Source organism: Hemibagrus wyckioides, linkage group LG13, assembly GCF_019097595.1.
Source record: "Hemibagrus wyckioides isolate EC202008001 linkage group LG13, SWU_Hwy_1.0, whole genome shotgun sequence".
Taxonomy (NCBI): domain Eukaryota; kingdom Metazoa; phylum Chordata; class Actinopteri; order Siluriformes; family Bagridae; genus Hemibagrus; species Hemibagrus wyckioides.
Genome location: NC_080722.1, coordinates 26,026,622 through 26,052,058, shown reverse-complemented (window position 1 = coordinate 26,052,058; position 25,437 = coordinate 26,026,622). Strand labels below are relative to the sequence as shown.

Below are 25,437 nucleotides of genomic sequence, written 5' to 3'. Positions count from 1 at the left end.
AAAAGTACAGGGGTCAAGGCTTAGGGAGTCACACAAAAGTTGTAACGTCTCTTTGGTGTCGTTCAGCCGAAATGTTTGTGACCTCCAGGTATGGTCAGTATAAAACGAGAGATTTTGACATCACACAGATCCACTCCAAATTCCAATGACATTCCCACTTTGTGGTCATCAATTCCTGTTGTAATGTGTAATACTGTTGGTGCTTGTTTAGTAGAAAATGTTGGTATTTATTTAAGAAAAATGATATGATGCAAAACATGGCTACTGAGATTTTTTTTTGCGCATGATACAGAAGATATTCGTTCTACAAAACAAAAAATGAATGTGATTATTTCAGTTAGGAAGGTAATAAACAGAAGAAAGCGCAGTAGTCATACGGACTCAGGCTGGACTACACCCGATGTGTGACGGCTGTTTAAGCAAAGACTCCACCACAAAACTGGCCTTTTTTTCTATTCTCACAGTACAAAATACTCATGAACAAGCAGCACCAATCAGGGAAGCGTACATCTTTCCAAAACGTTTTTTTTTATTAAGGACGGAGCGTGCCTTCTCAACACGTACCGCTCACTTCTTAGTGCTACTCGGTTTTTTTGGTTCGGCAGACGCAGTCTTTTTCCCTGCTGTTTTCTTGACCGGTGCTTTGGCCTTTAACACTTTCACTCTAGATTTCTTTTTGCCTTTTTTAGTCGCCGCCTTCTTCCGTCGTGACTCCTTCCGTCGGACCAGATCCTCCCTCCCGAGTTCAGTCATGTGCTCCTCCCACGCCTTCATCTCATTTTTATAACGAACTTTGTCATCCTCTGCTAGCTGCGTGTATATCTAAACACACACACGCGCACACACACACACACAGTTTGATTTAGATGGATATCAACTTAATAAAATCTGGACTGAGATAATTGCAGTGAAATTGGACTTGCTTGTTTCTGTGAGATGGATAAACTCTTCCAGTCTTCAAACAGAGACTTCATTTTGCCCTGGAAGAGGAAAAGGCTTTAAAACGTTACGATCATGAGACGTTCACGGTACGAAAAATCCATAATCGCTCTCGAAGATAAATATTACACCGCAAAGACAGATCTTTACCGGCATGGTGCTTCCTTTCGCTTCTTCAAAGTGCTCTGCCATGAAAACGTTGAAGGCCGTCCTGGGGCGTTTGGGCTTGCCGAGACTGTTCAGTTCCTACAACAAAACAAAACGATGTGATAAACAATTGTATAATTACTAGACAAGTAGATATATTTTAAAAATCACTTTTCTATGGTAGTAGAAATCATACACAGAACGGCAGCTTAAAATCAACTCGGGAAAACCAGCGAAGACATCAGCACTGGTCAAAAGGTTAGGCTACAGATATGAAGGGGTGGAGCTTCCAGGGGGTCGGTTAATGTCGGTCATATCAGCTTCACTGCTGGTTTACTGGTTGAACATGAAGAGTATTTCTGAGTGACTGAACTAGCGCAGTTCAAGTTAAAATGTTGCACTCCTGTGCAAAAGAACTGCAGAAACTTTATATACTTTATGCTCACAGTGGCCAATTTAATAGGAATTCATGTACATTTCTGTGGTTATCCAATCAGCCAATCACGTGACATTCTGTTAATGTTCACATCAGACATCAGGTGTTGGAATTCAGCTCAGAAGGTTGAGTTCAAATCCCAGGTCCACTAAGCTACCACTGCTGGGCCCCTGAGCAAGGCCCTTAACTTTCAGTTGTATAAAAATGAGATAAATGTAAGTCACTCTGGATAAGGGCGTCTGCTAAATGCCAGAAATGTAAATGACCCTGTCGAGAAGCCTTGCCCAGGGGTCCAGCAGTGGCAGCTTAGTGGACCTAGGATTTGAACTCAAAACCTTCTGATCTTCGTTTCTTTAATTAGTGACCGGTTCGTCCACTCCTGTGCTATGCAACTATGGTGGGCATCACTGATCCTTCACTCACCCTCTTCTTCCTGATTGCTCGTCTTTTCGCCTTCTTCTGTCTTTTCTCCTCGGCGATAGCTGCAGACTGCGCAGGGGTCAGCTGATCCTGGTATGCCTTCATGTCGATTCTGTACTGCTCCCTGGCTGCTATGGACGCTTCTTCAAAAGGCTGCAGGAGTCACAGCGATTAGAAATGATGTCAATGATCTGTTCAGCAAAAAAGTTCAGGTAAATAAACAGAGTAAAGAATAAAACCTTATGGAAATTAACCAGGGGGGAAATGTTCACTGTTCCAAAGTGGACTGGACACAGAACAAATGACCTTCACTTATTTTCACTTATAGCAGATATAAACAGACATTCCTTCACTCCATCACAGACAGACAGACAGGAACAAACCCTCTTGTTCTTGAAGACTCATAACGGAAAACTTACTACAAATTTCTGACCCCGGAATCTCCCTCATTAACATTAAATAAACATTTCCTCACTGAAAGCTTCCCCGGATCACTGATCATACCATCTTCATTATACCCATTTTTGTTATTTATGCTCAGGTTTGGATCACGAGAAACGAGTCTCCAGCACTGTCTACTTTATTTCCACACAGTATCAGGAGACCTTTCTGAATCGAAGGCCATTTCTGTACTCATTTAACCAGACTTACCTGTTTGTCCTCTGGTGTAAGGGTCCTCCACTGCTGTGCAATCTTTCGGACAATGTCCACAGCTTTGATGTCTGGAGGTTTGATGAACATAACAGAGAGGGAACAGTGAGAAACACAAGGTGTTTTTTTTCACTTGACACAAGATACAAATCCACAAAACAAGTGGTCAGATATTTAAATACAGCAGATAAACACATTGTGAATGTGGACATCATCGTTATCAGTACTCCATTTGCATTCCCATAAAATTCCAAAGGACCCGATGACCAATCGCTGACTGCTCTCTGAATGTGACTTTAATCACTTTAAAACAAAACAAAAAAAAAAAAAACATACACACTTCCCTGCGATTAACTCTCCGAATAGGTCCGAATCTTCATCCTTCATTTCAACTCAAAAGGTGGAGATGAATATTCACTGAATATGCAAATGAACTGGTGACATCACACAACATCATCTAGTGCCATTCTGAGTACTGTCAGATTTCCCCTGAAAGGAGCTCTGAGAGGGGCAGCTGGGGGCAAATAGTTTCTAACACCTCACCTGGGTTCTGTCTGACCACGATGGGCTGCTGCTCTTTCACATATCGCAGGTACGCGGTCAGGGGCCTTTTTGGGGGACCACCAGTCGAGGTGCTGAAGGATTTTAATGTTGGAGCGAAACAAGAGCACCTGCAGGAGCACACACACACACACACACACACAGAGATACAGAGAAAGACATGCAAGTGAACGGCTTGTGAAGGAGTCCACTACACACACATACATACATATACACACACACACAATGATTTTAATGTTGGAGCGACACAAGAGCACCTGCAGGAGCACACACACACACACACACTCATACATACATGCACACGCACACAGTTATCATACTTTACCTTACAGTAACTGCACTCGAAAACACACCCCAAGATCTGGCCAAAAAATTAGCGCCAACTGTCATCAATCCGAATGGAGCCATCCTGCAAATAAGTTTCAGTCCCACACACTCTCACTCTGTCTGTCTCTCTCTCTCACACACACTCCAACACTCTGACCCGGTGTGTGGATATCAGAGGGTCAGTCACAGTTAAACTCTTTAGATTATCGAGTTTGTTTTGCTAAAGCTACATGAAGACCCCTGCCCTCTGCAGCAGCATGGAAGGCGCCTTCTGCAGCCCAGGTGCATTGTGGGATAACGACAGACTAGTCTGAAATTCCTAGTGGTACATTCGGTGTATTTTTAATCGTAGCTGCACGTGACTCTGATCAACCAGATAAACCTGTCTGGGAAGGATGTTATGTTGAGCTTTTTGTTAAATAGATGTGAATAGAATCAGACTATTTTCTAGATGCAAAAAAACCCCACTGTGATTGAAAATGTGCGGAAGTTTCAGTGTGTACTGACTATACACGATTTGTACTGCGCATGTGCGGAAATGCGTCTGCTTCTTGTCTGGAAGTATGACGAAACGATTTTCGGGTGTTTCTAATACTGTAGTTATTATAATACTACTAATAATATAATATAATGTTGAAATCTCTTGTTCGCGCATGCGCAGAACAAATCGTGTTTCCGGTACGGATCGAGTAGTTCTCAACCGTTATAGATAATCTTGTTTGTATTGTATTTTTTGTAGTAGTTAGTTAATAAATAAATAAATAAATAAACAAACAAACAAACAAATAAATACTATTTATTTATTCAGTGTAATTGTTTCGACGTTGTTTAATCATTTTTTCTCCCAACTCCAGAGTGAAGATATGTAAAATAAAATCAATTAATGCACGTTTTTGTGTATTATTTAAATATTATTTACATAAGAACATTGCTCTCTGTGTGTTTTTTTTCTCCATCACACCGACGAATCTAGCACTAATGAAAGCACTCCTTGTTCACCAAATCGACTAGCCCGATATAAGACTTTTATTTTGACGTCGGTCAACATCTTACGGCTCGATCCTAAACCGCGCACTATTGCACTAGATAGGCGCCCTACACGCCGCCATGTTGATACCTATCCTGCGTAAGTCTAAGTGTGCATATACATGGCGTGGTGAGTCGTTTGTAACGTAACCTCTCGATCCAGGAAGTAGAAGTTGCTCGAGTCTCGCTCCCATCATCTACACCAGCTCCTCTCTCAGGGAAACACAAAGTATTGTTAGCTCTTTCTATAGCAATAAACTTAGACACATTATCGGCACGGTTCTAGAGCTGACACACACACTCTCACTCTCTCTCACTCTCACTCTCTCTCTCTCTCTCTCTCTCTCTCTCTCTCTCTCACACACACACACACACACACACACACACACAGCGGTGCTATGGCGTTAAAAAGAATACAGAAGGTAAGAAGTGGACATCATGGAGGAATTTGACAGTCAAAACAGATAAAGGATAAAGTTTTCTCTCCAGGCAGCTAACCTAGCATTGTTTTATTTATTTATTTATATTAATATTTATATTTATTTCTAAACGTCTGGTTCCAGGAAGACGCGTGTTATATAGTCTATGTGCACGTGCCGTTTCCTTTCTGCTTGTGTGTATATTATTTACACACACACAGGATTCTAGCTAAACATTAGCTTAGCTAACTCTTAGACTGTGTTATAGTTATGTATGAACATTAGAGTTATAAATCTACATATAGAGTGCTTTGTCATCGCTCCTGCTTTCAGTTTTGCTCGCGCTTTATTTGACGTCAGATTTATTTGTTTACTTTGTTGTGCTCGGACGTGGCGTTATTTATTTATTTATATATTTATTTATTTAAGCTCGGTTTGACGGTAGAAGGCTATATTTGTGTTTGTTGTCCGTTTCCCTGGTTTTGTACACATCCAAGATTTTGGTTGTAATGTGCTTGTTTACACGTTTGTTTTGTTTACCCAGCGGTCAGTTTGGAGAAAGGCCCAGGCTAAACAAAGCTGTGGAATAATAAGCTTAGCCTAGCCGCTCTTCACCTAGAGCACAACACTGCAGCTAAGCATTTTTTATTTCCACTCTGGCACTTTATTGTCCTTTCCTCAGAGCCCCCATGTGACTCGGTTGTTGTTGTGAGTTTACACAATTCTGGAGTGTTCTGGTTTACACTGAACTCACAACCCCGCTGCTTCCCTGCGCTGCGCCTTCACCTGAAACCAGTTCCGGTGTTGTGGAATGCGGAAGTGCGGCTGACTTTTTGATATCGAGATATGACGTCAGAGGTTGCTACGCAACCGCTCCTCAGGGGTAAAATGGCGACACTCAGTATTGAGTAGTTTGATGGTGTGTACAGTATTAGATACACAGCTTAAGGCTGGACCGGGTGTTGGCCAGCTGGAAGTGCTGATGCCCTAAAACCTTAGCATTACAGTCATAATAGACTGTATTGCCAAAAGTTTTGGGACACCCCTCCAAATCATTGAATTCAGGTGTTGTTTTTCAGGGGTTGGGCTCCGCCCCTTAGTTCCAGTGAAAGGAACTCTTAATGCTTCAGCTTCATACCAAGACATTTTGGACAATTTCATGCTCTTTGTGGGAACAGTTTGGGGATGACCCCTTCCTGTTCCAACATGACTGCACACCAGTGACCAAAGCAAGGTCCATAAAGACATGGATGAGTGAGTTTGGTGTGGAGGAACTTGACTGTCCTGCACAGAGTCCTGACCTCAACCCCATAGAACACCTTTGGGATGAATTCGAGCGGAGACTGCAAATCAGGCCAAAAGTTTTGGGACATCTGTCTTTACATGTACATGAGAGTGTATACGAATGTAATATGGAGTTGTCCCGCCCTTTACAGCTATAACAGCTTCAACTCTTCTGGGAAGGCTTTCCACAAGGTTTAGGAGTGTGTTTGTGGGAATTTTTGACCACTCCTGTAGAAGCACATTTATGAGGTCAGGTACTGATGTTGGACGAGAAGGTCTGGCTCACAGTCTCCGCTCTAATTCATCCCAAAGGTGTTTTATGGGGTTCAGGTCAGGACTCTGTGCAGGACTCTGTGCAGGACAGTGAAGAATAGGAAGGTTGTTATAAGAGCAAAGGAGAAACATCTCAGTGGTAATGCTCATAGATTTGGAATGCGCACAAAAGGGTGTGTTGGTTAGATGACCACATCTACTTTCAGCTCACTAACATTACCTTTAAACAATCGAGCTTGTTAATGACATTCATGCTGGAATATGAGATGCCCAAAAATGATAAAAAATGACTGAAATAAGTTCAGTCACTCATATACACCGGTCAGACATAACATTGTGAGCAGTGAGAGGTGAAGTGAATAAGACTGAGTATCTCCTCATCATGGCACCTGTTAGTGGGTGGGATATATTAGGCAGCAAGTCAACATTTTGTCCTCAAAGTTGATGTTAGAAGCAGGAAAAATGGACAAGTGTAAGGATTTGAGTGAGTTTGACCGAAAGGGCCAAATTGTGATGGCTAGACCACTGGATCAGAGCATCTCCAAAACTGCAGCTCTTGTGGGGTGTTCCCGGTCTGCAGTGGTCAGTATCTATCAAAAGTGGTCCAAGGAAGGAACAGTGGTGAACCGGCGACAGGGTCATGGGCGGTCAAGGCTCATTGATGGATGTGGGGAGAGAAGGCTGGCCCGTGTGATCCGATCCAACAGACGAGCTACTGTTGATCACATTGCTGAAGAAGTTAATGCTGGTTCTGATAGAAAGGGGTCAGAATACACAGTGAATGATTAGGCAGTATTAGGCATGTGGTCAAAATGTTATGCCCGATTGGTGTAGTCAGCCATATTAGTTTAGTGTAGTAGGCCGTGTAGTTAATGACTTTCACTTTACCATCACTACAATAACTTCCTGCATACCTGGAGGTTTAATGACCGCAGCTTAAAAGTGTAATCTGTGACAATGGTTTACTGTAAGACTCTTAGATCTTTTCTACTTCCTCCTAACACGTCTATAAGTGGTTATTCAGAGCACTAGGTGGTTTACCTCATCCCCAAACATCTGAGACTGTACACAAAGAATGCTAAAAATAGCTCAGACACCTAAACACCAAATACCCGTTACTCAGGTTACCTGAATACAGAAATCCAGGTGCTTGGTGTAACTTGAATGCTGAATAATCAGTACTTATCATGACACCCAAATACCAAGACCTCTGAAGTAGAACTTTATGATAAATATTTATAATAAACTCCTGGTAGTCGGGGAACATGTTAACACACAATATAATCCTGTCCATCATGGGGCTTTGTTATGGTGTATACTTTTATAAAAAGTGTTTTTTTATGGTGTGTGTGTCATTCAGGAGCTTCAAGATTTGCAAAGGGACCCTCCTGCACAATGCTCAGCTGGACCTGTCGGAGATGACCGTAGGTCTATTTTTGAATTAATGAATTCATTTTATTTGTCCTCGCTAGCCTTTCTGATGTCCAGTTCATGTTATGATCTCTTGCAGTGTTTCACTGGCAGGCAACAATAATGGGACCTGTAAGTATTTTCTCTTTGGCTTTCACACTAGCAGTTTGTCTGAAACAGTTTACATGTAAAGTTGTTAACGTGAAAGCTCTAATCATGAGCTCGAGACTACCTGTAGGAGGTGTCGCACCGAAACCATGCTGCTATTCGGGTCTGCACTCGTTCAGGAAGTAAAGTGACCTCAGCGTGTGACATCATTAGTTTCCACAACACGCCTGCAGTATGAGTGGATACACAAGAGACAAGTCAGGTGCCTTAGTGCGTGTATTTGCACCAAAATAATACATGTTGAATGGAAATGTTTGTGTATTCGTGATGACGTAAGATGTGCACCGGTGCACCGGGGTTCGACAGAATCAGACCAGTGCTGCAGATATGCCAGAATGACCGCGGTCAGATTTAGTGAATGAAATATAACGTCATTCATTGTTGCTTCTCCTTTCCTCTAACAGACTGACAGTCCGTACCAAGGCGGCGTCTTCTTCCTTACCATCCACTTTCCCACAGACTACCCCTTCAAGCCTCCGAAGGTAATCCTCAACAACCCCGCCCTTCCATTCCAACAGCAATTCCACTTAACAGATCCTTATAAATCTTTTTCTGCTTTTAAACAGGTAGCATTTACAACCAAAATCTATCACCCCAACATAAACAGTAACGGAAGTATTTGCCTGGACATCCTGAGGTCACAGTGGTCCCCAGCACTAACGGTTTCGAAAGGTACAGACACTTTATTCTGATATATTATAATTATTCCACAGTGCTAATGAATGCTCAAATCTGACTGGCTGATACATTACTGTTACTATAGTAACAGCTCGTATACAGAGATCTGTACGACTACAAACTCACCACTACAGCAGGACCGACATCTTTGACATTGTTTAAATACATTATAAAAGTAGAGAGATTTTAAAATGGCCGACTCTCTGATCACTGCCCTGACCAGTGAACTTATATTCAGGTCATATATACAGAGACCTGTATGGTGGACATTCTAAATCATCTAAAAACAGGAATCTCGGGTGTCAGGAAGTTTTCCAAAACAGGACAGGACGTTGTATTTTCCAGTTTCTCTGCAAACAATTTTATTTTGAAGAAGGCAGGAGGAAGTGATGCTGGTGAGGGAACGAGTGTTTATAGCTGCTATAACGTTAAGTGAGAACAGGAATAAACTTGTCTCAAGGAAGAAAGCACACATTACTTAGTAATAAATAAAAAAAATGGTAATAGTTTGCATGTCTCTGTGGTATAAGAGGAATAAAACAGCTTGTAAAGGTGGTGACAGTATCTCTGCTCTGCCTTGGCTGACCACTCTGTACTTTGTTTTCTTTTTTATACAGTTCTACTGTCCATATGCTCCTTGCTCTGCGACCCAAACCCTGATGACCCGTTAGTCCCAGACATAGCACACATCTACAAATCAGACAAAGAGAAGTAAGTCTATTACTGTGGCATGGGAATTCTGCTCTAAATAATATTATTCTTATTATGTTATTGAATTATACAATCATCAAGCACTTTATTAGGAACGCCTGTACAAATGTTCATTCATTGGTGTGGCAGCAGTGAGATACATAAAATCACACAGATTTTTCACAGGGAAGGACTTTCATATAATGACCAGTGCTTAGATGGGCTGGTATGAGTATTTCTGTTACTGCTGATTTCTTGGAAAATGTTTTTTCTTGCTGTGAGTGGTCAATGGAGATTGATTCGAAGCTGACAGTAACTAAAATAATTACTCTGTACAAATGCAGTGAGCAGAAAAGCATCTCAGAATGCACAACATGTCAGTCCTTGAGGCTGATGAGCTACAACTGAAGATCATCTCAGCTTCTCTGAGTCAAGAAGACTCACCAGAACTGGACTATTGATTGAAAAACCTAGCCTGGTCTGATGAATCTAGATTTCTGCTGAGAATGATCACAGAATTTGGCACCAGCATGAATCCATGGACTCAGCCTGCCTTGTGTGATCAGTTCAGGCCGGTGGAGGTGATGTGATGGTGTGGGGAATGTGTTCTTGACACACTTTGGGCACGCTCAGTCATCACTTGAATTCCACAGTGTTGAGTATCTTATGAACATGACAATGAGTTCAGTGTTCTTCAGTGACCTTCCCACTCACAGGATCTGAACCCAGTGTAACACCTTCTGGATGTCTGGAGGTTCACAGGATGAACCAACACATCTGCAGGGATTGTGTGATGGATGTCGTCATATCAACATGCACCAGAATCTCAAAGGAATGTTTCTCGAGGAATCCATGCCATGAGGTTGTTTTGAGAGCATAAGGAGGTGTACAGTGTTCGTAATAAAACGCTCAGCGAGTGTAATTCTACACTTTTATGAGGGGAAAAAAGGGATTATTCTAGCTTTCAAACAGGTTCTACCTGGAATATATTATGTAGGGAAATCCTCCGTTTTCCCTTAAGAGCATTTTAAGTTGCTCAAGTGAACCGTTTTCCCCTCAGTGTGAATGTACCAGTTATACAGAACATGTGTGTGTGTGTGTGAGTGTGTGTGTGTGAGAGAGAGAGAATTTCTGACATTTTTATTATTTCTTTTTTTTACAGATACAACAGACTAGCAAGAGAATGGACCCAAAAGTATGCAATGTGAAGACTTAATGGACATTTTTTTAAGTCACAGATCACTGTCAATTCTAGTATCTAAAAAAAAACAGAGAGAGAGAGAGAACTTAGGTTATATTCTTAAACACATTGTATTGATAACCATCCATTATCTGCAATGACCAATAAGGATAGCTGAACTAGTATTTCAGAGGGGAGCGTTTTCTTTTGCACAAAACAGAAAACCATTATTCAGTCTGTGCGTTTTTGCCCCCTCTGCCCCCCCCCCGCCCCATTCCCCCCTCCTCCAGGCGGTGTCGGGGCACTTTCTGCATTTTCTTTATCCTTATTCGCGATCGTATTTAAGATTGGCATGCCGTTGTACAGCTGTAGTTACCCCAGGAGAGGGGAATTAACCGACTTCTCGTTCAATCAAGTTCATTTTCTTTAGATATTTTTACTGTATAGTTAAATTGCAACTATACTTGATTTTTTTTTCCATTAAAATTTGTTTTAAAATGACACGGTTTACGCTTTTTGTCATAATTATACCGCAAATCAGCAAGAAGACAGAAAGCGGGTGCAGCTTTTAGATGGTCCCAGATTCCTCCTGCTTCCATTTGAATCACGAATCATGAATAGTGTGAGATCATGATGATTCCTGTTTACAGATCTCCAGTCCTCTGAGGGCTGATGCCAATACTCGACACTCAGCATGTGCTTTAAAACATTTAATGTCGTTTTTCCTCTTTCAAATCTGTAGGAAAGTTTCTGTCTGGTTCACATGTTATGTAAACCAGAGTCTCCACCCTCACAGCTCACAGAGTCCATGGTTCGAGTCAGGTCAGTCATATACTGCTGGTGTCATGGTGCCAGGATCATGGTGGTGCATACAACACAGAACTACAGGAGACAGCCAAGTACAGTAGATTGTGTGTGTGTGTGTGTTGGATTGGTTCGATTCAGAGCATAAGTTCCTTTCTATCTGGAGCTCCACATGTTTACCATGGCTTCCTGGTACACTAGGTGAGTAAATGACCTTTACATGAATACGGTTGTGTCTTTCAATGAACCCTAGGATGCACAGCGGTCAGGCCACATGTCCAGTGCTCCCAATATAGACTCCAGATAAATAAAAGTACATAAGATTATCTTACAGTCTTCACATGTACACAATCAAGGTCAATTTAATCTATTTTATCTTAATTACTATCATATTGTTTGCCACTGTTGATGAGTATGATGAAGCCCCAGAACGCTGCACCATACAGTGTCCAGTACAGGCAACATGCTGGTCCGGGTCACAGGCAGTAAAGTGAATGTTTTCTTCTGAATAAACTTCTACGTGTGTATGTAATACTCTGCTTTTCAACCAGCTCATCATCTGGTATGGAAAAAAGTCATCATGTCTGTACATGTCATCCCACAGGAAGTCGCATAACATTTCTACTTTGGACTGTTTGTAAGCTGGATAATAACCTGCAATCATCATTAACTGATAAGAGAGATTTTTCCATTGCAGTCGCTTCCTCAGTCCTTTACTCATTACAGGCAATTTGTCTACAGTGGATTTTAAATATATGACCCGTGCAGGACCATGGTACCAAACACTCCGAAAACATTGTTATATAAAAGATGATAAATAACATGACCTGGAAAAATGAAACTGGGACACGACCTTGGAGACGACTCGGAGTTTGAAAAGGCTTCGGCTTTCATCGCAATCTGGTTATTGACTATTTTTTACCAGAACAATGGCTTTCCATGACGGCACAGGAGAGGGAATTGTCCGGTCAGACATTTTCAATCGGAATAAAGAAATAATTGATTTGATCTCTGTGAGTCTGATCTAAAATGAGTCTGTTGGCTTTCAGTGTGAGGTGTGTGTGTTTCCTCTGTTGGAAGATAAACACCTTCACATTTGAGCTGCTTATGAACAAACACTCGGAGCATCTCAGAGGCAGGAATGGGTTTGATATCAACATTTACTTTGAACATGTGTGTGGAAAAACAAACTTTTTCTTTTCTTTAGAGATGTTGCCCCAAGTAGACTAGAAAAAAAACATAGTGTTATTGTAATAATGATAATAATTTAAAATTATTAGAGAATAGAGAAATTCTTATGAACCACTACAAACTCCTGAGTGTCTACTTTTATATGAGCTTCTTCTTATTCACCATTATAGAGTGCGACAATGATAGACATATATAATGCTGAACATAAACACAACAAAACTGGGAAATTCCTCTTTTTTTTCCCTGGTAAAACGAGTTAAAACTGCCACAGCCAGACAGGTAACGCTATAAAATGTAGATCTAGATTTCTGTAAAGCTACACGAATTTGAATTGAATATTTGCCTGTTCAATTCTAATTCATACTCTAATTCATCCCAAAGGTGTTCTATGGGGTTGAGGTCAGGACTCTGTGTAGGCCAATCCAGTTCCTCCACACCAAACTCACTCATCCATGTCTTTATGGATCTTGCTTTGGTCACTGGTGTGCAGTCATGTTGGAACAGGAAGGGGTCATCCCCAAACTGTTCCCACAAAGAGCATGAAATTGTCCAAAATGTCTTGGTCTGAAGCTGAAGCATTAAGAGTTCCTTTCACTGGAACTAAGGGGCGGAGCCCAACCCCTGAACTTAATGATTTGGAGGGGTGTCCCAAACCTTTTGGCAATATAGTGTATGTGTAGTCGCTGTGAGCATTAAGAAGTCTGTCAGGGATTTATCGTATAGCTGATTTGTCCTGCAACGTTTCATCCTGTAAGCAATAATCCTGAAACTGATGAATGTGTGTGTGTTTGGGGTTGGGGGTTTGATTCCTGCCTCTGTCCTGTTTGTAGGGAGTTTGCATGCTCTCCCTGTGCTTCAGGGGTTTCTCTGGGTTCTCCGGTTTCCTCCCTGGTCCAGACACATGCACTGTGGACTGACTGTCATCTCTAAAATGTCCATAGTATGTGAGTGTGTGTTAAGAATTGAGTCTCTAGGTTTCCTGTGGCCTCGATATTCTTTTCATTTTGAAGTCACTATATCAGTGGTGTCCAGTCTCATCCACAAAAGGTCAGTGTGGTGCAGGTTTTCATTCCAACTGACCAGAAGCCACACCTGGGTCTATGGAAAGCCAGGATTAGGTTGATTAAACAGGTGGAATCGGGTGTGGCTCCTGCTTGATTGGGATGAAAACCTACACACACACACACACACACACACAGGCCCTTTGTGGATAAGACTGGACACTCCTACACTACATGGGACAGTGGAGCTCTTCACATTAGTTATATATGACGTAAGGAAAAGGCAAGAGCTGATGCAATTTCCTCTGAGTCAGTGGTGTTCCTGGAAAAACTTGTGCAATGGCATAACAGAGCTGACTCAAAGGATGAGAGTACAACTGTTATATCTTTTTGTTTCCACCAGGATCGCTTTAGATTTCTAAATGGAAATGATTGACTGGTTTTAAAGCTTGTTTCTGTATTTCTCACAACATATATAATTTTTCATTCTGGCCTTCATGACTTTTAACATGATAAATACATTCATTACCCGGAAGTTATTTAAAAAAAAACAACCCGTAAGCAGCGGTTTTACACAACAGGACTTTTTTTATTACTTTTTTAAGGAAAATTAATTTCAAAGTCTATCTGAAACTTTTAAAATGAATGTGAAGTGAAAAATAAACCATATTTTTTTTTCCATAGCCTACATTCCACTCGGTTATATTGTGACCTCTGTAGCGGCTCTACGTCACGCGTGATGTCACGCGCCTCTCATGTCTTCTGGGGTGGGGAGGCAGCGCGCGCGCGTGCGTGTATGTGTGTGAGAGAGAAAGAATGAGTGCGTGTAATAATTGTGTTTTTGATCCCATTTTAGTCTAATCTCGCATTAATTGGATGGCGTGTCCTGATTGCGGGTGTGGTGCCGTGTTGTTCCGCGGCTCCGTATCTCGGAGTGATTAGAGGATTTCTGTGTAAACACATCTCCGGAGTGAGGAAGTGGGATGTGGCCCGGATCTTCGCTCACGGTCTGCGGTGTGACACGATCACGGCGCCTCGGGGACGCACTGACACTCTGTTGCACGCGGATATAAAAAAGACGTGAGTGATGGCATCCGCTTCATGCAGCCGGACGACGACGACGAGGTCCGTTGTGGATTCACCTCGCGCTGGAAGACTGAGAAGTGTCCCTCGTGTCGTAATGTAGCGGACTGGACTGTGGTGTGCCTTTTTTGTGCCCTGACAAAGCGTCATTTACGTCGGATAATGGACTCGTCGGTAACGCTGGGCAGGCTGGAGCTCGGGCGCGCCGCCGTGAACCCGGGCGCGCTCCTGAACGGACCGGGGGCGAGGGAAAGGAGCGCGCAGCAGCAGCACACGGGGACGCGCTCTGGACCTCTCGGCTGTGTGCCGCTCTCACACCAGGTCGCGGGCCACAAGTACGGCGTGGACAAAGTAGGTCAGTTTACTGATTAACCCTGAATCTTTTGTGTCCACCTCAGTGCGCCCGTTCACACAGTAAGTTACTCTCCAAACAAGCGGGATGACGTGTCCACGCAGTGCGCGCGCCATGCTGAGAACAAGTTGTAGGTTCTGATTAATAACAGTTTAGTTCCACAGAGCGTGCACACATGACCACACCGAGAAAGCAATAAACACGTGAACACGTCAGTGGTGTGACGTCAGGTTTAAAGCTGCAATAAGTAAGATTAGCCACAGCTTAGAAGAGGTCGATGAATCCCGATTCTTTAAAACGCGCATGCGCAGAGATATTAGCTAGGTGAGTATCAGTCTTCCTTATCTGGACAATACCAGGGTCATATACTGCTGATGCTTATGTGACAGATGTTATGCAGCTGCTGAAGGTCCAGCAAAACAAGACTTTCCAAGATGAAGTCTGGATGAATGTTCTAAGTTTTCTGGACCAGAACATGTTTTCTCATGTTGTACAAAAATACCAGGATGCAATGCAATAAATAAAAAAAAAAAAAATCAATTGCCCCTTAGTGACCGGTGTGTACTACAAACAGTTTTATATTTCATTCATTAATTCGTTTGTTTATTTCTCCTCAGTAACCGCTTTATCCTGGTCAGGGAGCGTGGAGCGTAGTGGTATTCTGGTACTGGGGGTGAGGCAGGGACACCATACACACAGTTTCACACACACATTCACAGCTAGGGACACGGTCACTCCACCTTACATCGTGTTTATAAGGAGAACTGAAAACAAACCCCAGATGGACAGAGTGACCTGAGGTCAGGATTGAAGCGCAGAGCTATGAGACAGCTTCTTCTCAGTCGAAATTCATTCATTCATTTCAGTGAAGTCTGAGCTGGAGTTGTTGAATCAGGTTGATTGTCCAATGTATTCGTTCCTGATCTCTACATTCAGGAGGTGTTTTGAAGCTTCAAGACGTAAAAGTGTCTGTGGAGATCGGGTTCAATTCACGTCTGTAAACGATAGTGTGGGAGTGGTCAGTACGAAACACTGATTGACCCTGAATCAGAGGAAGTGGAATTGGTGCAATAGTCCAGACGGAGTGGACTGTTCGACTATATGTTTGTTGTTTTCTTATGTTGTTTCTCATGTAAAGCTGCTAGAAGACACTGCTCTTTGTTAAAAGCGCTATACAAATAAAATTGAATTGAATTGGATATTGTGAGAAAGACGATCGGCTTGCTAGTTAAACAATAAAATACATATCAGTGTTTGGATCTCACATGTGGATGTCGGATTGATCTGTAGGTATACTGCAACATCCTGATGGTACGGTTCTAAAGCAGCTCCAGCCTCCACCCAGAGGACCCAGAGAGCTGCAGTTCTACAGCATGGTAAGTAATATTTCCATAATACACGACTAATAAATATCGGACACTGCAATTCAGATTTGCATTAAAGATGGATGTAAGACGAATGCAGAGTGTTTTTAATCAGGATTTCGTGGTTCAGTTACATAACCAACCACACTGGTTATTGCATCACACCTCATCTCACCACAGCACGTTTCCTGTTTCCTGTTTCCTCTTCATTACTGCTCTTTCACCTGGTCCGATTTTGTGTTTCGCGCAGGTTTATGCCAAGGATTGTTGTGACCCGTGTCTACTCGAGCTGCAGCAGCACCTTCCCAAATACTACAGCACTTGGTCATCTCCGGACAGCCCCACAGGTGACGAGCAGCAGTTCTGACCTTTCCTCAGAAATCAAGCCGAAGCGCATGTGTCATAAATGTGTCACAACACAATGATTCAAACCACATACTGTCCTGTTCTGGGTCATGTTTCAGTGTTGGTACCAGTTCAGCCGAATCGGCGATGAGAGTGTGAAAGCGAAGGGAAAAAAATCTGTATATCTTATATTGACCATTCTGATTTCTACTGAGCTTCTTATTATACAGATGGACGCTTGATTTATTCTTTCATGTCAGTGATGTGATGGCCACTTTATTAGGAATGGCGTAGTCCTTGGTTTTCATGACCGTCTGCTCACTGTAGCCTCGAATCCCTGGTTTCTCGGCTGAGGTGAGCGTAACCAGACGTGGTCTTCAGTAGTTTTACATTTTGAGATACTTTTCGTCTCACCATGGTTGTAGAGAGTGTTGATTTGAGTTAACCTTCCTGTCTTCTCCTAAGTGCTCACTGGATGTTTTTATTTATTTCCTGTTCTGTGTAAACTAAAAAGAGACTGGTGTGTCTGTGTGAAATCTCAGAAAATCCTCTGATGAATGAGGAGGTTCATAACATCTACAGATGTTCATGATAAAATGGCTTATTATGATGAACCATGACGATGTTGGGAAGGTTGAAATCTTGATATTTTTATGATTTCTTCATGCTGCTCCTCAGAGATGTTTATTCCAGAAGAGTCATCATGGACTTGCTAACATTTTCCAGTTCGACCTGAAGGCAGTGTTGCTTGCGTAGCAGCCGTGTGTGTGTGTGTGTGCATATCCAGGGTCAGGTGTAATATCAGTCTAATGGTCTCAGTGAATGAAACTGACCATCAGGGTCTGACACAGAATGTAGTTTAAACAGAGAGAATATCATGAAAATTAAGAAGTCATGTCATAACATTGCGCTATGATGAAGATACTAATGCTTACAATTATCCTCTTCACCCACAGAGCTGTATCTGAAACTGGAGGATGTCACACGCCATTTCCAGAAGCCCTGCATCATGGACGTGAAGATCGGCCAGCGCAGCTACGACCCCTTCGCCTCGCAGGAAAAGCGTGAGCAACAGATCAGGAAGTACCCCCTGATGGAGGAGATCGGCTTCCTGCTGCTCGGGATGAGGGTAAGAACATGCTGGGCTCCTTTCTGTTGTTCAGTGAGAGAGACAGCACACTCCAGAGGCTTAAATGTGTTCCTTTCTTGACCAATGCTACTCAGACACCCCTTTAAGAGCATTAAATTATTCCACAATGAATTCCGAGTTTCTGGAATTTCCTTCCAGCTTCCAGAGGGGTTTATTAGAACTGATAGATCCGCACGGTAACGGGGACGTCTCCTAGTTGTTTGGAAATGATTCCCGACCCCAGGAATGTTTTCATAATGAATAATGAAGTCACACTGTGATTAATTAGTGGTTATTTAATATACACGTATTTTGTAGAGTTCTGGAAAGCGCTGTACTTTGAGTCTCGTCTCTTTATGTCTTTGTTTCTGATTACTGTAACGATTCCTGCTCGAAAAGAGAGTTCTTCTTTAGGCCAGAGGGCATGTAAGCATCCAGAAAACCCACAACACACTACACTACAACACACTACACTACAACACAACACACTACAACACACTACACTACAACACACTACACTACAACACACTACACTACAACACACCACACTTCAACACACACTACAACACACACCACACTACGTACAACACACAACACAACACTACACACTACAGCAGAGCTCCTCAGCAGTCCTGTGCAGTTTCCTGACCTGGACAGATGAGTTCTATGTAAATGGAAAAAACAGATAAATGATTTGATGCAAATTGAACCTGGTGTCTGTGCACACTGATATGACTCACACTATCATCACAAACCTGATGGACCGGATTCCCTAACCAGCTCTGAACGACAAATATAGACCCAGACAGATGTATTAGATGTGTTTGTATTCACCTGCGCCAGCTGCTGGAGTGTCCTGAATCGTAAACACACAGCTGGATTACAACAGCACTTTAATGCAGCCACTCGGTTTATAGTTGATGGTTTAAGATGCACTGACCTCATACTGGGCCTGAAAAGCTGGATTCTGACCAGCATTATCTTTTCTTCTCAAATCCACTGACTTCATGTTGACCATTCGGCATGCTGGCTCACAGCAGTCTAAAACCTGAGCATACATCAGCCATAACATTATGACCACTGACTGGTGAAGTGAATCAGACTGAGTATCTCCTCATCATGGCACCTGTTAGTGGGTGGGATATATTAGGCAGCAAGTCAACATTTTGTCCTCAAAGTTGATGTTAGAAGCAGGAAAAATGGTGTGTAAGAATTGAGCGAGTTTGACCAAAAGGGCCAAATTGTGATGGCTAGACCACTGGATCAGAGCATCTCCAAAACTGCAGCTCTTGTGGGGTGTTCCCGGTCTGCAGTGGTCAGTATCTATCAAAAGTGGTCCAAGGAAGGAACAGTGGTGAACCGGCAACAGGGTCATGGGCGGTCAAGGCTCATTGATGCACGTGGGGAGAGAAGACTGACCCGTGTGATCCGATCCAACAGACGAGCTACTGTTGATCAAACTGCTGAAGAAGTTAATGCTGGTTCTGATAGAAAGGGGTCAGAATACACAGTGCAGGACGGGTCAGGGCTGTTTTAGGAGAAAAAAGGAGGACCTACAGAATATTAGCCAGATGGTCATAATGTTATGCCTGGTCAGTGTATACTCAACACAATCATGTGATGTGATCATCATGGACCTATATATATATATATATAATGTGTGTGTGTGTATATATATATATATAAGTTCGGTTCCTGTGAGGATGTTAAAGGTCAGATTATTGGGTCGTAACATCATAACAGTAGTGTGGCAGAGATTAAAAGCTCTACTGATCGATGGTGTAGGTTTCGGTCTGTCTGAGGTGTTGAGTATTTTCTATATTTCTAGAAGAGAAGTATCTATCTATCTATCTATCTATCTATCTATCTATCTATCTATCTATCTATCTATCTATCTATCTATCTATCTATCTATCTATCTATCTATCTATCTATCTATCTATCTATCTATCTATCTATCTATCTATCTATCTATCTACTTTTAGTGCTTAAATATTAATTATTAGTCGATGGCTATAAATAAGACATCAAAGCGGTTATGTTTTGTTTTCCACCAGCGCTTCACGTTACCACTTCGGATCAGAGCCAAACTGAAGTGACAGATAAACACGGTGTTCTCTCTCCTCTGCCATTTAATTTTCATCAGTAAAATTATTTTTCTTAATGAGCCATGGCGTCACGTCTAATTAGACTAGAGAATAAAATAAGGCAAATTTGAAGAATTAAAGCTCAGTGGTTTGAAGGTTGACCTAAATGGACCCGGTCAGCTGCAACAGTTGGGTTACAGTAACAGTTACTACAGTACAGTAACACTACAGCATTTCCGGAAATACTTTTTTTTTTTTAATTTTCCTACACAGCAGATGGAGTGGACAGCTTCAGCGTTTTGTGTTGTGTAACATGTTCGAGTCGTCCAGCTCAACTCTGTGCTTTGAGTAATGGGCTGATGAATTATGTATCGTCATGGAAACAGATCTAAGTTTGGGGAGAGAGAGGAGAGATTCTTCCTTTTGTTTATTTTTATTTTTTTTCCTGTAGGTTAATATCCTTGAAGGCCATCGTTTTTAGCTTTTGGACGCGGAGCTGGTCATCAGTATTCCGTGTGAATGTGTGCATCTTCTCAGTCTGACAGGATAAACTTATCACTCAGACAGACCTGAGAGACCTCAGTAATCAGCCCTCAGCTCCACCGACCTCCCCTAGAGCCCCGGTCAGTCTCCGCAGACTCGCCCCGGCGGCTCTTTTGTCCTTATCCGTCGTCCATCGTGTGGTTTACGCAACAGCCGTCGTGGTTACGCGGGGCCGAGCCGTTTTCAGTATCCTAAGAGGAAACGTGGACTCGAAGCTGCCGAGCTCGTCTGACCGGTCGCGTAAGGCATTCTGGTATTTTTTATTTATGAGGGTTGTGGCCTGTCCTTCTCGCAGTGTCACACGGTCAAGTGCGATGTATGAATCTCCTGACAGGTTATTATCGCTCTTTGATGAAGAATCACAATAAAAAGAGTAATTTTATATAAACGCATGCTGGCCAATTTATTAGGAACCCCTGTGCATTTATTCATTGTTGCAACTCAGTAGATAAAAGCGTCAGTAAAAGTGAATTATTATCAGACATCAGAATGGAGAAAAACCTGATCTCGGTGACCTTGACCAGAGCACGCTCGTTAGTGCCGGACAGGCTGGCTTGAGTGTTTCTGAAACCGCTGGGGATCTGCTGGGATTTTCACAGATAATTATGTCTGGGTTTTATACTAGAGAGTGGTGGGTGGGGTGGGGGTTACACACGATATCTACATGAAAGGAAACTGTAAACAGAAGGCTGTGAGTGGACAGAGAGGTCAAAGGAGAATGGACAGAAGGGTACGCTAACTGAATAATCACACTTTACAACAATGAAATAGAAAAGCATCTCCAAACGCACAGTTTTTGAAGGGAGTTTCTAATAATTAACAATTATATCCACACACTCAATCAAATTATATTCGAAATATTCGTGTGTGTACACATCAATACTTGTGAATGATGTCTCTCCAGCCTCACGTAATACTGTGACTGGACCCATGTCTGTGCCCGAGTGTGTGAAAGCGTTCGTCTCATCTCGGGCGGGTTGTACTTTGGCGGAAATCACGGAAAAATCAGTTTAAGCTTCAAGCCGTTAAGCCTCAGAGCAACATGAGCCATTACTGATAATTACACCACTGATTTGGTTGATGGTCCAGAAATTTTTTTCCCTGTCTCTTAACAGCCAGAGATTTGCAGAGCATCAATATTAATTTGGCTCCTTCCTGGACGTTTAACAAGAATCCGATATTCTTTGCTTACTTGTTTATTTAATTGGTTAACTAAGTGTTATATCCTTGAGTTTCCACAAGAGGGCGAGCATGTCGTACTAAAACATTTCAGAGCCATGAATATTCTCTCTCTATCTCTTTCTCTCTCTCTCTGTCTCTCTGTGTCTCTGTGTGATTGTATAGGTGTACAACGTGGGCTTGGACAGCTTTGACACATATGACCAGCATTATGGACGTGGTCTCACACAGGATACCGTCAAAGATGGTAAGATTTTTCAGGCATGTGTCACCGTAATGAATTCTAATATATTCTCATGTTATTTAAAGGAACAGTCCACCCTGAATGAGTCTGACCTCAGCACCAGCAATTACCCACAATGCCGTTCAGCGGTCCTCGCCAGTGAGATTCAGGAAAAAAAAAAAAAATGCAGCAGCGCTTTAATCATTGTTACCTTATCCACAGCTCTCTCAGCTCCTCGTCCGAACACTCAAACAGATCAGACTTCCAGGCGAATACTAACATCAACACCGTTGCTGCGGTCAGCTCATAAGTCACTCACTAGCCTTCCTGAGTGTATGGTGTAATTAGGCGAAACTGCTCTATGTATAAGCAGCATTGCATTCTGGAACTTTGCTCTGTTCATTACTTCGTTATCGTTACTGCGGCTAATTATCATGTGATAAGTATCACAAGCTCAGGGTTCTAACTCCACCCCTAACCACCCTGGTGTCTCTCTCAACAACACAGGCCTGTGTAAGTTCTTCTACAACGGCGACCGTCTCCGTCGCGATGTCGTCACTGCCGGCATCACCAAGGTCCAGAGCATCCTGCGCTGGTTCGAGAAGCAGAGGCAGTTAAACTTTTACGCCAGCTCGCTCCTCTTCGTCTACGAGGGCCTTCCTTCAGCACAGGAGGACAAATCCGGCACCCGGAGCCTGCAGAAGAACGACGGGGTTCTGGAGTACAACAACAACATCGAGCAGAGCCTCTCCACAATGTACTCCCTGCACAAGAAAGCCTGCATGCAGAGCCACCACTCCAGCCAGCAGGACAACAGCGCATGGCACGGCCTCCTCACGCAGACCGACGCCCACGAGCAAGACACCGGAGGACAGGAGCTGCCTGAGGTGGAGGTCCGGATGATCGACTTTGCCCACGTCTTCCCTAGCGAGGTCCACGACCACGGCTACATCTACGGCCTGAAGAACCTGCTCAAGGTGCTGCAGCAGATTCTGGACGACTGAAATCATGGTTCTTCAGCCATAACACACTGCTCATCTCATCAGAGAGGAGGTTTTTAACGTTGTAGCTACTCTCTCATTCCTCTCTCCCTTATCCAGGCCCTGCACTACTTGGACTATGATGAAGTAAAAAAGCTTGGTATTATAGTTGGTCTACATGCGCCTGGTTCGTTTTTTCTTTGAATATAAAGTGTTTTACTCAGGTAAACCCCTTACATAGTCATGTATAGTATTTTTTTTCTTGGCAATGGCAGAAATGGAAATTCTCTCACCTTTACACACCTTTCTGCTTCAGTATATGGGCTTGTATTTTCCTAACCCGAGTTAAACCGGGAATTGTTTTTAAATCCTTTTTACATGTAGTTGCTTCAGTATGGCTGCGGTTGAGGAGAGGTCATTTCTTTACCCTGCGCTCCCATAATGACGTTTGGTGTATGTTTTACACGTATGTTAATTCCCCGTGTAAATACGCCGTCATGTTTTCTGTGATTTGAACCCCGCAGTATGCTGAAACCCTGTGACGGGAAAGCTCAGACCTTTATCGACGAGCCGTCCCGTCTGGGATCATACCCTTTTTCCCAGCTATCTGTAAGCCATGCTTTATTATTGCTGTATCAGCTGATGAAGTGTTTTGAGACACGTTCCTGAGCGAATGAAGCTTTATTGGGCAGAGTATTGATTCCAATGCAGGAGAGGCAAAGCCAGCATCTCGGTTATAGAAAAATAAAAAAAGAGGGATTAAAAAAAATGTAAAAAATTTTGGTGAGGTGAGAAATTATTAATATCAAAATTAAGAGAAAAATCTCAATTTTTTTTTTCCTCAGACAGCTATTTTGTTTGTTTATTAGTCTTTAATTTTTTTTAAATTTTATTTATGTTAATTAATTATTTTTTAATCCGTTTTAATTTCTAGGGCATTTGAAATTTTTATTATTATTATTATTATTATTATTATTATTTTTTTTTTTTAGAGATTCCCGTATAGGTGCGTAATCACTGTATACACTGACACTTAAAAAAAAAAAAAAAAAAAAAAAAAAAACCTGTGAAATTTATGAATCATCTCAAAGCTGATATTAATTTGATATTGATATTTTTAATTTTTTGCTTTTATTTTGCATTTACTGTAAAACCCTGGAAAGTGTTCTTTGGCAGTGGAGTTTGGGTTGAAACACACACGTCTTATGTCCTTGTCTTATGCTGAATGACTGCCGCCGTGTTCGACTTTGACATTCCTGTCGATTTAAGCAGAACCAGAGCGTGCTTTCTGCCCCCCAAACCCCCCCCTGAAGGAAAGGAAAAATAAAAGGAATTGGAATTGCGATGTCTTTGGGCAAAGTCGACGAATCTACCTGCGCGTCTAATTCCCCGGCTCTTGTCTCACTCTCAGGAATGTATTAACGTTACGAGGACTTCAAAGAAGCAGTCAAGACATCCGTATGCAAGAACTCGAAGGAAGAAGGCCATGGGCCGGTCTCAAGCTCCGATGCATTTGTTCTGTAGCATGCGCCGCTAAATCTAGGATTTTTGTTTGCATTCCGGTTCTGTTCAGTCCTGCTTTACATTTACAGCGTTTAATTTCATTCATGCACTGAAGTGGAAATACTGTATGATGTATACATCGACTTTCCTGCTGTGAACTAATCCATTATTCTCATTATTATTATTATTATTATTATTATTATTATTATTAGTTGCACCTGAATGACGTGCGCTGGTGCTCAAAGCACTTTATTGATTTCGCTAGACTGGATTTTTTTGCCTTTGGAACTGGTTTAATTCCTAACTGTATTAAAAAAAGTCATCTTACATTTTAGATGTTTCCGAACAGAAGAATCTTTTTATAACCTTTTCGGTTTTAATCAAGAGAGAGATATCAGGGTAACTTTGATGATGTTATGTCATGAGGAACGTGTTTAATCATTTTTTGCTGTCCTGTAACACGCAGGCTTCTTTTCCATCTTTTAAAACCAGTCCATGAAGCCGCAGGGTTGCACAATTGGACCTGGTTTACTGGAATGAGCTTAATTTAAATGGTTTTTTATTTTCCCCCATGCGCTGTATCGTTCTGCAAAATCTTAAACCAAGGCTCTGGAAGAACTAAATCCAGGTTGAGGGTCAGTACTGGAATGACCGTTACTCATGTGAACCCTTATAGATGAAACCGATTCCAGTTTTTTGTTTTTTTTTTTTGGGTTATATAACTGTATAACATCTAATAATCAGACTCATATATTAGGTGTATATTTGGCAAATCTATCATTATTAATAAAAAATCGCTCTTAATAACTTTCTCTTTCCGTTTCTTTTGTGAGACATCTCGTGTTTTGTTTTCTTGTCGAGACGTGAGGTCACACACAGTTATTTAAAGTTTTTATTCATCAATTTTTAGTCATCACTTTCATCAATATACAATATTTTGTGATGGACTATATTGCCAAAAGTTTTGGGACAGTTTCAACTCTTCCACAAGGTTTAGGAGTGTGTTTATGGGAATTTTTGACCATTCCTGTAGAAGAAGCACGG

At 42.1% G+C, this 25,437-nt stretch overlaps 3 protein-coding genes across 3 annotated transcripts; 2 read left to right on the top strand and 1 right to left on the bottom strand.

Moving 5' to 3' along the window:
- Positions 1-112: 112 nt before the first annotated feature.
- On the bottom strand, positions 113-3,950 carry tfam (transcription factor A, mitochondrial). The gene is made up of 7 exons (XM_058406630.1): positions 3,480-3,950; positions 3,137-3,264; positions 2,594-2,664; positions 1,946-2,095; positions 1,090-1,185; positions 924-980; positions 113-822 (listed from the first exon to the last, which is right to left on the bottom strand). Exons 1-7 carry the CDS (start codon positions 3,560-3,562, stop codon positions 568-570), a joined length of 840 nt encoding a protein of 279 aa, XP_058262613.1. The 5' UTR covers positions 3,563-3,950; the 3' UTR covers positions 113-567.
- Positions 3,951-4,673: 723 nt separating this feature from the next.
- Positions 4,674-11,110, top strand: ube2d1b (ubiquitin-conjugating enzyme E2D 1b). Its single transcript, XM_058406631.1, has 7 exons — positions 4,674-4,929; positions 7,844-7,907; positions 7,994-8,025; positions 8,466-8,543; positions 8,628-8,733; positions 9,357-9,450; positions 10,592-11,110. The coding sequence occupies exons 1-7, from the start codon at positions 4,906-4,908 to the stop codon at positions 10,635-10,637; spliced, it is 444 nt and encodes a 147-aa protein (XP_058262614.1). The 5' UTR covers positions 4,674-4,905; the 3' UTR covers positions 10,638-11,110.
- A 146-nt stretch (positions 11,111-11,256) lies between these two features.
- On the top strand, positions 11,257-25,200 carry ipmkb (inositol polyphosphate multikinase b). The gene is made up of 6 exons (XM_058406627.1): positions 11,257-15,043; positions 16,331-16,416; positions 16,655-16,751; positions 17,706-17,878; positions 21,853-21,934; positions 22,418-25,200. The coding sequence occupies exons 1-6, from the start codon at positions 14,707-14,709 to the stop codon at positions 22,912-22,914; spliced, it is 1,272 nt and encodes a 423-aa protein (XP_058262610.1). The 5' UTR covers positions 11,257-14,706; the 3' UTR covers positions 22,915-25,200.
- Positions 25,201-25,437: the final 237 nt, after the last annotated feature.